The sequence below is a fragment of the Meleagris gallopavo genome, chromosome 22 (genome assembly GCF_905368555.1).
Source record: "Meleagris gallopavo chromosome 22, MGAL_WU_HG_1.1, whole genome shotgun sequence".
NCBI classification, from domain to species: domain Eukaryota; kingdom Metazoa; phylum Chordata; class Aves; order Galliformes; family Phasianidae; genus Meleagris; species Meleagris gallopavo.
This window is the reverse complement of record NC_139425.1, coordinates 12,186,859-12,200,825: the sequence shown is the minus strand read 5'-3', so window position 1 is coordinate 12,200,825 and position 13,967 is coordinate 12,186,859. Positions and strand designations below refer to the sequence as shown.

Sequence of the window (13,967 nt, the reverse complement as noted above, 5' to 3'; positions counted from 1 at the left end):
GCTAATGGTCTGCACCATAAGTAGGACTTTTCTAGCATCAAGCTCCATTTCTTAGCCATCATAAGATAGGGTTTAAAGGAGCAGCATCAAGACTGAAAGAATGACCACATTCATGCAGTGTAACTCAGGGTGTTGTTAAGCTCTAGAGCAGAACTCAGCTCTCTGTCCCATACCCCAGTGCTGTCGGTGCAGACGTTACTCTTAACAGAAATAACATAAATCTTACCCTGCAGGCGGTTCAGTGTGACCCAGTAGTGTTCATCCGGGCTGTACGTGTCTCTTGACCATTCAAGCAAGCCTTTTGCACGTGCATCAGTCAGTGTAAACTCTACAAATTCTTTAGTTAATATGTAATAGGCACTACCAAAATAAATGGTCAAGTTGTATGGAGGTTTAGCTTTTGCATTCTTTGTAGGATACACATAGGAGGTTCCAGAATGCACGTATTCTCTGTAACTAACCTGTGTCCTGTGTTTCATGTGAAGTGGTTGGACAACCCCGGGAGTCATATTTTTACCATTCCATTTACTTTTGATATATTTTATAATGTCTTTGTTTGTTCTAATAGGATAATCTTGGCCACACAGATTAATAACATAATTCCACTGGATTTTGGACTGAACCAGATCTCTCATGCAGTTAATATCAGCTTGTAGCCTTGAAAATCCTGCATAAACAACGTTTTCCCTTTTTGAGGAAATAAAAATATTTTCAAAGCAATTTACAATGCTCTGTACAGCAGCTTTGTAATCAGTTGGTGACTTCTCATCAACATGTATGCAGTAAATATTCTGAGGTGTGTAAATAGCTCTTAGCAGCTTTACAAACATTTCCAGCTCCTTGTGAATTGTAATAATATACGCCAGTGAGAAATTTCCTTCTTCATCTGACAGAGGTCTGGTTATAAAGTGCAGAGCCTTGAAAACTGTGGAACAGTTGCATGAGGTCTGAACACAGCTGAGTGCTGCAGGTCTGTAGGTGTTCTGACAAATGCTTCCAATTCTAAGGGCCGCGGTTTTCCCCACAAAAAGAGCTGAACAAAGTTCATCTGGGTAAAATCCACACTCTGCTCTATTTGTGCTAAATTTCTGCTCTTCTTGCTCTGCAGAAAGTGTGTCCTTCGGGTAGATGAAAGTGTAGATGAACATACAGACAGCAATGCACAGTAAAAATCCTGATTTTGTTGCATCGAGTGGGTTCATCTTCTATTATCCAGATACTGTCTTCTGATCATAGTTTAATTAGGCATGCAGATTATCTGAAAGGAAGATTGAGAGAGAGGGAGATAACCCTGTTGACTCTTTTCTTTTAATTGATGACACAGTAGCAGTGCTTTTATTAAGGCTGAGGTTACTCTTTCCAGTTACTAGGAAGGACTGTTTGTGTGCCCGTGCTCATGCTGCAGTGCACTGGAAACAGTACTTACAGACCACGAGGTGCTCTTCCTACGACAAACAAAATCAGGCAGAGAATCCCAAATGGCTTTGTACACTAATTACCAAATGGCCAATAATATAGAAGTTAATTGTACAGCCAGTGCAGGTTGGTCGGGGTCCAGCCCTCAGAGCTGGGGAGATGTGTGAGCACTGAGCTAAGGGGCACTCATTGCTGGGATTTGCTTGAGGCCTGGCAACCTCACGTCCTGCTGTGGAGGACCAGGATTCAGTAAATTAGGTCAGCAACAAATTTATTAAATAACCAAAAGGGGAACACTAAAATGCAATCCACAGTATGTTCCGTTCTTTATGCTATGAAGTGAGCAGGCATTTCTAACTCGTTGGAGACTTTTTCCCCCTTCTCTTGACATCTTTGTGTTAGTGCTTTGGAAAGCACCTAATTTTTCCATTGTGATTTTTTTTTCCCTGCATACATCTTTCTTGCTGAAACATCACAAGTGCAGCAGTCCTGAGTCCTCCAGCTCCTACAGGAGGTCTGTATCCCTTTCCTAGAGAAAATTCCCTGGGGCAGAGGAAGGGTCATCAGCTGTCATTAAGCTTAATAATCAAGAAATACTTCATTTGTATTTTAAAGAGAATTCATCTTCTGTTGTACCTTATTTAGTGAACTTGTTTTTAACAAATTTTACAATTTAACCTATAAATATCCCATACTTTGCATCATAACATATTTGTCATTATATAAGAATGGAGAACGAGCATCTTTTTGTAAACGTAGCTTGTTATCTGAATGCTGCTGTACTTCAAAGACTCCGGGTTTTCATTAGGCAAAAGTGGGAAATAATTTTAAAAAAGAAAACACAGCATAGGACTGTTTTAGAAGCTTGAAAATAAAGAGTGTTGTAGCTAAAGTAAACAAAAGAAAAAGAGACTGAGAATTTAAAAAGCATAAAAAATACAGAATTCGAACCAAGAGAACAGATGCTGCATAGTAGTAATATCTTAAGATCTGTTATGTTGTCAGGAAGAAATGTACTTATTTTATTGACCTTACCAGTATGCACTGAATTTCAGGCTGAAAGAATGCCTCTTTGCCACTGAGCATTCTGGAAAGTGGGTTGGTGTGGTAGGTGGAGGATTCATCCATTTTGAGTCTGTGTTCTGTCAGCGGTGCCCTTCGGTCTGCACTGCATGCATAGGCCAAAGAAAAACAGGAGGAAATCAAGGCCCAGGGGAATACTTTTTTTTTTTTTTCTCCTCAGCTGCTCCCGAGGGATAAATTTACTGTGTAAACAACCTTGATTGTCTTTCAGCCATTAGCGTGAAAAAAAACTTGAGCAACTTCAATCTTTCAATATTAGACAAAGAGGAAGAAAAAAGGAATGGCACTGTAAGGATTTCTGCAGTGGAAAGGACAGGTGTGGTGCTGCAGGCTGCTACCAGCTGACTGCCAGAGCCAAGCAGGGATTTGCATAAGGGCCATTAGCAAAAGCAGAAGTTGGGGAGGGAGTGTTACAGAAACACTGAACCTTTTTGGAGCTGAAGCTAGAAAAAACAGTTTGTTCTCAGTGAATAATTAAAGGAGAGACGTTACAGCTGCTTTGAAATAGTGAATGTGATGAGATCTCTGTGGAATTTCACATTCTGGACATAAAAATTTCACTGAAGATACTGGGCAGTTGCAGTAGTGTTTGGGACTTGCTTGGAAAACAGCATCTGTCTGTACAGGGTGAGCGTTCTGTCTGCTTTTCCACTGTTTATTACATGTTGGATTTTTTGTTTGCTTTGTTTTTTTTTTTTTAATTCACTACAACTGTGCACAGGTTGTGAAGGTTAGCTCTCTGCAGATCCAAGCTGTAACCTGTTTGTTCCATCCCTGAAATTTTTATTGCCCATCACATCATAGCTTCCAGGGATGTTTCAGATTGTTAAGTATTTACTATGGATTTTTCCTACTGAACTGTATAGCATCTAGAAGCTGTGTTTTATATAGCAGCATAAGGGCATACAAACATTGCTGTCAGCCAAGAGGAAATAATTCCTTCCCCAGTGGTTAAATGATTCTGGGGAATGACTTTATGAAACCTTTCTAACGAGAGCAAAATTTGACATCTTTCAACCTCAGTATATATTATAGAATGCACAAACTGACTTTCTGCTTGTGTGTTAATGGTTCTGGGGCTGGAATTGTCTCTGCTAGTCCTGTTCTGAATGCAGTCTGTCACTTACAAGAGTCTCCTAGCCCCAGCTCTGTGACCTGCTGTGGAGAGCTGTGCTACCATATCCTTCCTGCCCTCGAAGATCATTTCTTACCATTAAGAACATCCACTGTCCAGGATTTGTCCAGGATTAGCCCAGGCTGCCTCGCCTTTCAGTTTTCTTATGCTGGAATGCAGCTGTAGGTACTGAAACTCAGCCTGTTCTGTACTATGGGTAGGTTTGCTAAACTCAGAGTATGAAGCTGTCTTAATTTTTGGAAGTGCTAAGAGTGCCATTCTTCAGAGAACAGCCCATGGTAGGGATTATCACACATCCTTGGGCTGCTGTCATGGATGTTACCTCATGGAGAGTTATTGTCTTACTCCAACTCCATTAAAAGGTAAACTCTGGAGGAAAATTCAATTATACCTGAAAATAAGCCTGTGAAATATCACCTCAGTTTATAAAAACTCCATTAAGTGTATATGTTGCAGTACATTTCAGAGCTAGGAGGGGATCATTTCACAGCTCACCGTTTCTTCCTGCTTAGGGTTTCAGAGTGCAGCGTTGCCTCTCTGAACCTCCTGTTCTGTCTGTACCCTTTGAACTGGTTAATGTTAATGTAGGCTTAGGAATGCTTCATCTTCTAGTAATTATATGGTGGAAAAAGCTTTAGCTCTTGTATTTCCAAATATTTTTATGTCTGTCTGTCATCTGAAAGCTGTCTACACTAAGGCCTGCGTAAACAATTCGTAAGCAAGTGAATGCTAATTTAGTCCTCAATAAAGTTAATTGTAAAATTGGTGTTTTTAACTGCTTTTTACTTAGCTTTTTCAGTCAGCCTGGGTGAGTCTGCTCATTCTGCTTCTGTGTTGTGGCATGTATCCAGTAAATGAAAATGTTCTTCAATCCCAGCTTGTACCACCTTAAACATTTTATAGCATTCTTATTGGAATATTACATCGATATTTACCAATAAATACAAACAGATTTGTGGAGGCATACCTTCCTATCTATGATTTTGTTGCTGGATGGTATATTTGACCTCGTTACAATTTCAGTCAGATGCTACAGGAGCTATTTAAACCATTAAGATACAAGGTTGTGAGATGCTAAGCTGGTTGGAACAGAAGTAAACCACGTATTTGTAAGCATTGAGACTTTTGATGTAAAAGTGCTTGTATTAATGGCCAACCTGTCCTGCGCATCAATGACAGAGTAAAAACAGAGCCCAGCTCAAGCCAGGCTTGAGCATTCTGCTAAAGTGAAATGGCCTTTCTGAAGTGAAATTTTTTTTCATAAAAATTAGACTATTTTGTGCTTTATTTAAGAGAGTGAAAAACCTGGAGTCCAAAAATGTAATTTCTTTCGTCTTACCTCGTCCAGGGTCAGCCAGGAGAAGGCAGCATAATAAAAATAAAGAGAGTCCCGTTGTCCTTCAGCAACATTCAGGCAGCGTTCTTCATTCTGGTGCTTGTGTGGAAATTTCATATAACTGAAAGGGGTTAAACATTAACATGACTTGATCTGGTTTCCTGCGATGCTTAGCATATTTATTCTGCAGCAGTGCTGTTCAGCTGCAGAAGAAATGTCCTCTGCTTCACGATAATAAGAGAAAATTTGAGCTTCTCCAAATTTCTGGTGCCACTGTTCAGAGACAGTCTTTAAAAGGCCTGAAATCAGACTTTCAGATCCATGGAGTGCATTGCTGATGATTGTAAACAGTTGTGGTTTACCTCCAAGGCTTTAACCCCAATGCTGCTTAGCAGAGTGTGCTGGATGATGAGAATGGGAGGGAAAGCTGCCCTCTCTCCTCCTCCTCCTCCTCCTCCCCCCTTCCTTCTTAACTGTTTGCCTGCTGAAACTTTCCAGATTGCAGCAAAGAAGCACAGGAAGGAAATGCTCCTGGTCATTTCCACTGACGTCTGGCACTGAACGGATAATGGATGAAACGTCATCCTCCTGAACTGTTCACTCTTTGTGCTTTTATTAGGGCTCTTGGGGTTTTAATAAGTGAAAAATTAACAGTTCAGGTTTACTGGATTTGCAAAGCTGTAGCAGTAAGTGGGAAGGCTGGCATGTTTTGAGTACTTACAGATAAAAATAGAATGTTGCTCGGAAATAGAGAAAACCTCAAAATAAATTAGGGCACAGCTGCAGGCACAGCAGATAGAAAATTGTCACTGACTTGAAGGGAAGCTGTGTCAATTGAGGCTGCAGCTGGGGCAGTCTGCTGTAGTGGATGCTGTAACTCCTGAGAGAAAGAGCTCAGCACAGAACGTGCACGGCATGGAGGAGACTTTCCCACTCACCCCAGGTTATCCATCAATCTTTGTCCCATTGCAGCTCAGTCACAGTGCCTGAAGTGGTGCTCACAGCTCCTGCAGTGCTGCCCTTCCAGTGAAGGAACTTCTGGGAAACTCAGAACATGTTTTTAGTTAACGATTGCTGTCTCTTGTAGCTGTTAATTCGTCAGGCTTGTGTGGTTGGTAAATGAATGCTGGCTTGGTCCTTGGCTGAACAGCATGTCTGCTCAGTGCCATCTCTGAATGTTGCCCTGTCTAAAAAGGAATGGATGGGTCGTGGCGATGCACATCCCCTGTTTTGGAGAGAAGTGGTTTTGGAAAAGTATCAACAACTCCTGCCTTGTTCATAATGGTCACATCTGGGAGGACTGCAGGAGTTAATTTGGTGTTCATAGTTCAGGAAATGACTTTCAGGTTTATGTAGGACATTAGATTTTAACACTGATGTAAATACCTAGATAATGGGAATGTATTTGCCTGTTATCTAATTGCATTATGAGGCTGCAGTAGTGGATGGAACTAATCTGAGACACTGAACAAAACAAAGCCTATCAGAAGTAATGAACAGCAAGGAATCGGGTACAAATGTTGTCTTCTAAGTTTCAGCCACAGAAGATGATTTTGTTATTACTGAAAACAAACAAAAAACCCAGCATCTTTGTTCTCTAATGAAGACAACTATCCTACCCTATTGAAATATCCTTATTGTTCAGGTGATTTTAAGTCTTCAGGGTGTAATTTTGGTGAAGTTGATGGTGGGTGGGTGTGTTCAGATGTGTTATAGACACATAGACTGTTTGTAGGATATATATTGTATGTATAAATGTATAATACCAGATTTTGAAGACTTCTTAATTATATGTGCACAGCCTTTAAATAATTCACTGATGTGTGTTAAGCCATTTTGGTGTCACAAATGTACTTCTATGCTTTTGTGATTGGATCCTGAAAGGACAAAACCTGCACAGCCCATCCAGCACGTCCTTCAGTGTAAATCCCTTCAGCTTACAGCTCTTCAGTTACCCCGAGTCTCACCCACAGCTCTGCAAGCTGCTGTTCTGGTGCCTTTGTCCACTTCAGAATGGTGTTCGAGTTCATTGCAGTGTCTTCTGTTCAAAGTGCTGCAGTAGCATCAAGGAACTGTGGCAAATACCTCCCTATGTATTTAAAGTCCCAGTATAAACAAGGAACAGCAAGGAGACCTCGTGATGTTGTCAGACAAACATCTGCCAGAGAACACCTTGCTCAGGAGGAATAACCTTTCTGAATTTGCAAAGCTGAAATTCCTTTGTTTTTTACACAAATGTTTCAAGTTCTTGATTTTTTTTTTTTCTTGAAGAAACAGTGATTGCTTCTTAAAAAAAAAAAACAAAACAACCAGAATTAATACTACTATCTTCTGTAATGAGGGAAATTGGAGAAGGTAGAGTTGGTGCAATGTTTGCAGCTTGTTGCAGTTAGGTACATTTGGATGTGTTTGGCTTCTGTAATACCAGCTGGCTGCTGCTGTGGCAAGAAATTCTCTGGTCTGGTGCACAGCACGCAGTCTTTTGCCCAGTTCTTCTGAATATTTTTCATTTCAGAAGAGTTCCACCTGTGTTTTCCAGATGAGAACCCGGAATTTCTTTCCTTTTTAAAACATAACATTTGTTAAGGTTAGAGTCCTTTCACGTGAACTTTCACAGGAAACCCTGTTGTTTTGTGTGCTTAATAGGATGTGATTTTACAAACTACTTCCTAAGTCATTAGTCTGTAGGTGGGTCGGTGTATTTCCTGCTGCATTCGGAAGAAAATCAATGAGAAATGAGCATGGAGGACTTGTTTGGACTCAGTACTGTCCCAGTCCTTCTGTCCTCAGGATAAAGACTGATGGTGTGTCCTGACTGAGGGGACTTCTCACTCCCAAATGCCTGAGCTCAGACTGAGCTGCTATTTCCAGCAGCTCATTCAGCAGCAATGGAAAAACTCAGGCTGCTCTCCCACTTCCCATGTGAGACCCACTGCTCTGCCCAATGCTCTGAATATTCATCTGCAACCCTTACTTCTCTGTCATAGTGCCCCACTATTCACTTTTCAAACTGTTCATCACTTGAGTTACCTGCGTTTGTTGTAATTAAACAAATGAGAGGTATGGATGGTACTTTAATGCCTGCTACCAGTACACGAGTAACCTTTATAAACCTCAATTCAGAAAAGAGAGGAGTGGTAACAGAGAGGAACATAAACCAATCCTGCAGATTTGCAGATAGCCTCTGGATTTACCAAAATTAAAAATAAATGTAAATATAAAAAAAAAATGAGATCTTAAAATCAAAGATGCCATAGTGGATGTGCTGGGTGTTCTCCAGATGATTAAAAATTGTGCAGACATCTGCGTACTCAATCAGGAAACAAGTTACAGGAAGCAGATTACTTGTATAATCCAGATTAATTAATAAATGCGCTTTGAAAATGTAAAACTTGGTAGTGTTTAATAAATCAGGTGAAGTACAGCGAGGTAGCAGGGCTGGGTTAATGAAAAATGCCATTTTTGTGGCGCCTTTGTTTAAATGAATTGCTGCTCTCAGGCATTATTGCTTATATGACTGTCAGTAGGTGGAAAAATGCAGTGTTAAACTGCTTGGGTCTTAATCAAATGCATTCACAGGTGAAGAAAACCTTAATATTTTCATAGCTCTGAAATTCTTTTAGAATGTGCTGTGCAGCTTGGTGTGAGGGCTGCTTTTAGATGTGGTTATCAGAAGTTCGTGATTCACTACAAAGCTGGATATTTTTCTTTCTGTAAGAATGAGGTACCAACGGTCAGAGCTGTTCTGCTCAGTAGTAGAACCTACCACGATTTTCCCTTTGGTGTTATAAGTGCTGTATGAAACAATTAGAAGAGAAAAAATAATGGAAAAGACAAGCAGCAAAGGGAAGCTTAGAGAACTCCTTGGAGAGAAGAGCATAATCTGAGGGGTTAATTCTAGCAAAGGTTCACTGGGATGAAGATCCTGAAAAAGTAGTGATTTTTGTCCTCTTTCCTTGAAGTGTGGTGTTCCCTTTCAAGAGGAAGATGTGATTATCCTGAATGGTAATAAAGAAGATGTGGAAGTACTGAAGAAAAGAATGGAGGATAGAAGACTCAAAAGTAAATTAGAAAAGGTAATCTTATTTTATACTGAGTTATTTTGTATGATGCAATCTTCTGTCAGATCACGTAACTTTTTCTGCTGCTCTTTATACCCACTGGAAGATTGACTTGGTATGCTGTGTTGTACTTCAGTGCACTTCTAAAAGCAGAGCTTGTGAGATGCTGTGTCCGTATTCCACTAACAGCATGCTCACCTTGTATCTGCTGGAATCCTTCTTGTGACTAGCAGGCATGGTGCTCTGAAAATCACAGAATTCAGTGATACAGGTATAATGAAGCAGGGTGCCAAGAAGTGTAGTCGTGTTCTGCAGTCCTGATTAATGACAGTGATTATTCTCACTGTCGTGGCATATTTTATTTTATTTTATTTTTTTAATTTAAAGAGGCAGAATGCCATCAAAATATCCCTAGTGTGCACTCTAATGCATGCTGCTGTTCTGTCCAGTAGCAGTTGCTGTATGGCACAGAATTGACAAATGACAGCAGTGCAGTGAGCTGCCTTTCTTCCTGCCCATAAGACAGAAGCATAAGGAAGAAGGAGCTAGCACTCTTCTCTAGCAATCTTTTCAATTTCTCATATGTGCCCATGATGAAATATATATATGTTCATCTGAATTCATATTTACTATATATAACGTGATAATGGGATGGTAATGGGAGGTAGCTTTTCTTTCTAAACTTGTCAGTAATAACGAAGATGGAAGCACCCTGAAAATAAGGGTGGGTTTGTTTTGTGCATTTACAGCGAGGAGCTCCAGGACAGCCTGGCCTGCTGTCAGCATTGTACAGCTCTACCACCACCTTCTGGCTGTGCTCTGCTGCAACATCTTTTGTGTGGCATCTTTTTCCCAAAGCGTTAATCGTATTCTTCACAGCATGGGTTCTCTTAATTCTTATAAAATAGTTAAATAATTTATTTTCATTGTGTTTGTCTGACATCGTTGAGTTATGTACTCCATTCTGAGTGTATGCAGTCTGCTTTTACGACAGTAACACCAGTGGCTGTTCTAACACATCTTCCAGTTTGGCATTTTATGTAACCCAAGCCAGTAATGGGATACTTGTCGTTGCTGCTGTTTATGGGGTATTTTTTTGTTTGTTCTCTTTTTTTCGGCTGACAATCATAAATTAACTTGGAAAATCTGGTCCACAGATGCTTTTAAAATGTTTCACTTAACTATTCACACCTTTTCTTCCTAAGGAATTTGCAATAAAGGGCCCAGTTAATGCAAGTTACCCAGAAGGGATGTTTCAATTAACTAAATGAAAAGATGTGATATAAGATGTGGGATTATTCTGAATTTCTTAATGAAAAATATCTTTATTAATTACAGTTACTTTGTCCTGTTTGAAGTCCTTCCATTTCCCGTCCCACCATATGGGTCCAGAGCATGAGATTACACTGGTGATTATCCCTCCTGCTGCCCCACTGCAAAGTGTACAAACCAAAACAGCAAAGCTGGATGGTTTAGTTTTGGCCTGTATGGTTTTCTTTAGGATTCCTTTAAGGTTTCTGAATTTTATTTTTTTTTTTCCATATATAAATAATGTAAAAGTATGGAGCAATATTGTGGAAGGAACAGTTTCACTGTGTAAGACATAAAAATGTAGCAAACTGCGTATCTATCAAACACAAACTGGGAATTACACATCCAGTCAGTACATCATCAGATTTCTGCTTGTGTTGTTTCAGAAGTCAAAGAAATGTAAGTCAGCAGAATCAGCTGCCCAGCAAGTCACCACTGAAGGTAATTTCACAGCTGTACATTAACTGCACTCTTAGGAGTCATGAAACAGATCGACAGTTTCACTTTTTTATTTCATAGATTCTGCAGGTCCATCTAAAGTTAAGAACAGAAAGGACGGCCTTGCCTCCAGCTCTGGGGAGAAGAGACACATCATCTTCACCAAAAGTTCAGGTTGGTGGATGTGCTTCCATCTACGTGTGAAAAAAGCACACCAGTAGATATGCTTGGGAAAATTCTGTAATCCACGTCTGACAGTTTTGTACTGGAGTTTTCAGAAGCTGCTTCCTTTATTTTTAAGTCTTTTTTTTAAAGGCTCATTTAAGTTGAAGTCTGTCACTTTTATCACATCACCAGTCCTTGTGCATTCTTTTGCTGCTTCATACTTTTTTATATTTTCAGTTCCCCCTGTTCTGACTTTTGAACTTCTTCACAGCCTATCTTAATGTATTATCTTTCTCAGTAATAAAAGGTCAGTTCCTGTCTCCAAGTGATTTCCATGATTTCATGGCTTCTTTTTTCAAAGAATCCACTCTTTTCAAAGCATGTCCTAAAGGCTGTTTTTTCAAGCTGGAGTAGGAGGCTGCCTCGTGAGCTGGCACAAAGCTCCTTGCTCAGCAGGAACTGTACTCAGCTTTTTCTTAAAACAGAGTTTTGCAATACTGCAAAAAGTGTACAGAACTACAGAACTGAATCTGCTGAAACTTTGCAAGGGCTTCTGATTGTCAGTTCTTCCTCATTCTGCCCAGTTTGTCCCATCTACTTCCATCACTTCCATTCAGGTAGTGAATTTTGGTAAATATCAATATAGTGGGGATTGACTTCTTCTTATACTTTCATAATACCTAAAACTACAGACTCTTTGCACATGCTTGTGAGTGGTAAGTGTTGTGGTGAGAACTAATCAAGTAATAAACACTCTTAACCAAATGGCATTTTTTCCAATGGTACATGGCAGACTTGCTTATGTCATTTCAACATTGCTAAGCTTTGAGTTGGTGGAAACCAACGTGAACAAATGAAATTAGAAATGCTTATTCACACAGCTATGTAGACAAGGGTTTGGTGTATCTACTTTATTGTTTTCCCAGAGTGCAAGTGGTCAAAAAAAAAGTCTTCCATGACAGTTCAGTTCAATGAAGTGTACTAAAACATCCCGAGCTGATGGCTTGACTTGTAGTCATTTATTTCAGCTGTTAGTTTGCTGTGTGTCTCTGGTAGCACTGGAATAGAACTTTAGGATGTATCGATGTATCTACAACTGCCATGAAACTACAAATAAATTTGCCTCTCTGCTAATCCAAAGGATAGTGGATTCTCTATAGAAAATACATATTATTATTTTTTGACATCTTCAATTAATACTGATGTCTTCGTACAGAAATTCAGGTGTGTTTTCCAAGTCAGTCTGAGGTTTCAAGGTGAAGAATTCAAGTACTGCAGCCACAGGAAAAGACAGTATAATCTGTTTAAAGAATCTAATAATAATTTATCTACAGTTCATCATTTCTCTGTTTGAGAAACGGAATTTCCATTGGAAATGCTTCACCTGCCACTCACTGTTTTCATAAAGGTTAAACTTTCGAAAGCATTTAATTTGAGATCTATTAAATTGCTCTAGGATGTTTAGGAACCTAGTAGTTCTAATGATGTTTGATGTCTTTTTCTTTTCCAAAAATGCAAAGGAGAAAAACATGTCTTTTGAAATGTCAGGTTGCTGGTTTGTTTCTGACAGCAATGATATTGACCAGAAGGGGAATAGAAGGAGAGAGAGAAAATAAAGAAAAATCCGTGGAGTGAGGAATGCCAGTTGCATAGGAATTAATTTGTGAACAAGGCACCCCAAGGTTTCTGGACTTGCAGCATACACATTCATTTTTTCAAATCCATTGTTTGGTAATTCTTTCCAGCCAACTGTTAGTGTCATTAAAAGCAGCATTCTCCAAATACATAAAAAGGATCTGATCTGTCATGTTTTAGAATTGCGTATAGAATTCCTATGACTGCATGCAGAAATCAGATAAGTGCATTTTCAGACTCCTCACCAGTCATTCACACACAGTTGTGCCTAAGATACATGAGATGTATGGAGTTTCTGCAGGCTGTAATGTAGTAATTTCTTTGTGCAAGAGGTTTGTTACGTGCTTTTTGAAATACTGTCTTCCTGCAACAGAGAAAGATACACAGTCATTTAGAAAGAGCAAGTTTTTTTTAGTTGGGTTTTGTTTGATTGGTTGGTTCTCTAGTGGTAGATATAATACACTGACAGAAGTGGTATCAAAAACAGAGGGATGGGTGTTTTCCTATCCCAAATACTGGAAAAAAAAAGAAGAAAAAAAAAGTGGAAAGTTGTTGTAAATGACTTTGCAAGGAATAAAGGGGGAAGATTGATTCCCTGGGGACAGTATTTCACAAGTTTAGCTTTGGTCATTTGATAGCTGATTTTCAGACAATACTTCAGAGTGATGGATTTCTTTAATGTTTCTTTCTTAAAACTCAAGTTCAGAGCCATTTTTCACTGGGAGGAATAAATGTTGTCAGTACTGAGTTACAGCACAAGGGGGTTACATGAGTAGGAAAGAATTACTCTCCAGGATTTGTAAATGCATTTTCAGCATGAATTCTGTGAGCCAGGAACACGTTATGGTTGAGTTCAGTTACATTTTTTGTGTGTGTGGAAAAAATGCATGTGCTCCTTGTCTGTTCCTACAGTATTTTAAATAATTTTACCAGTATTAATGTAAACACCTCTTCATGTTTTTGTTTTTAATTGTGAGCTGTTACATATGTGTGATTCTATTCCTTTTTCTCTCGCAGATGACAGAAGTTCATCTGTCCCTGGAAAAGTCAATAAGGCTTCTACTGCCACTAAGAGATCCATTGCAGACAGCGAGGAGAAATCTGAGGCATACAAATCTATTTTTACAACACACAGCTCAGCAAAACGTCCAAAGGAGGAGTGTTCCAATTGGGTTACTCACACAGCGTACTGCTTCTGAAACAATGATGAGCCTGATTGTAACCTTCAGCACTGCTTTCCTCCCCTGAGGCTTTTTTGTACAACTCCAATGCAGAAAGTAACTGATGTTATCTGGAATTCAGTTTGCAAGTTGTTTGTAAACTAACAAATAGCTAATGAATTTGTGTTAGTTGCAACTTCTATGAAATAAAAAATAGGTAACCAGAA

At 39.4% G+C, this 13,967-nt stretch overlaps 2 protein-coding genes across 6 annotated transcripts in view; one reads left to right on the top strand and one right to left on the bottom strand.

The window, feature by feature from the left end:
- Positions 1 to 5,433, bottom strand: part of LOC104914070 (putative beta-1,3-galactosyl-O-glycosyl-glycoprotein beta-1,6-N-acetylglucosaminyltransferase 7) — an 11,566-nt gene extending 6,133 nt beyond the window's left edge. For 2 of the 5 annotated variants that reach the window (XM_019622300.3, XM_085241929.1), the window contains exons 1-3: positions 4,974 to 5,433; positions 2,452 to 2,584; positions 227 to 1,258 (exon numbers count right to left, since the gene is read on the bottom strand). In XM_019622300.3, coding sequence (XP_019477845.2) covers positions 227 to 1,202 — 976 coding nt within the window. In that variant the 5' untranslated portion in view covers positions 1,203 to 1,258; positions 2,452 to 2,584; positions 4,974 to 5,433. Of the gene's footprint in view, positions 1 to 226 lie in introns of all 5 variants that reach the window. The other 3 variants (XM_085241930.1, XM_085241932.1, XM_085241931.1) reach the window with 3 other exon arrangements.
- RTF2 (replication termination factor 2) overlaps positions 1 to 13,967 on the top strand; it is a 22,824-nt gene extending 8,857 nt beyond the window's left edge. The window contains exons 6-9 of the mRNA XM_003212146.5: positions 8,933 to 9,046; positions 10,729 to 10,783; positions 10,862 to 10,954; positions 13,598 to 13,967. Of these exons, the coding sequence (XP_003212194.1) occupies positions 8,933 to 9,046; positions 10,729 to 10,783; positions 10,862 to 10,954; positions 13,598 to 13,779 (444 nt within the window). The 3' untranslated portion in view covers positions 13,780 to 13,967. The remainder of the gene's footprint in view (positions 1 to 8,932; positions 9,047 to 10,728; positions 10,784 to 10,861; positions 10,955 to 13,597) is intronic.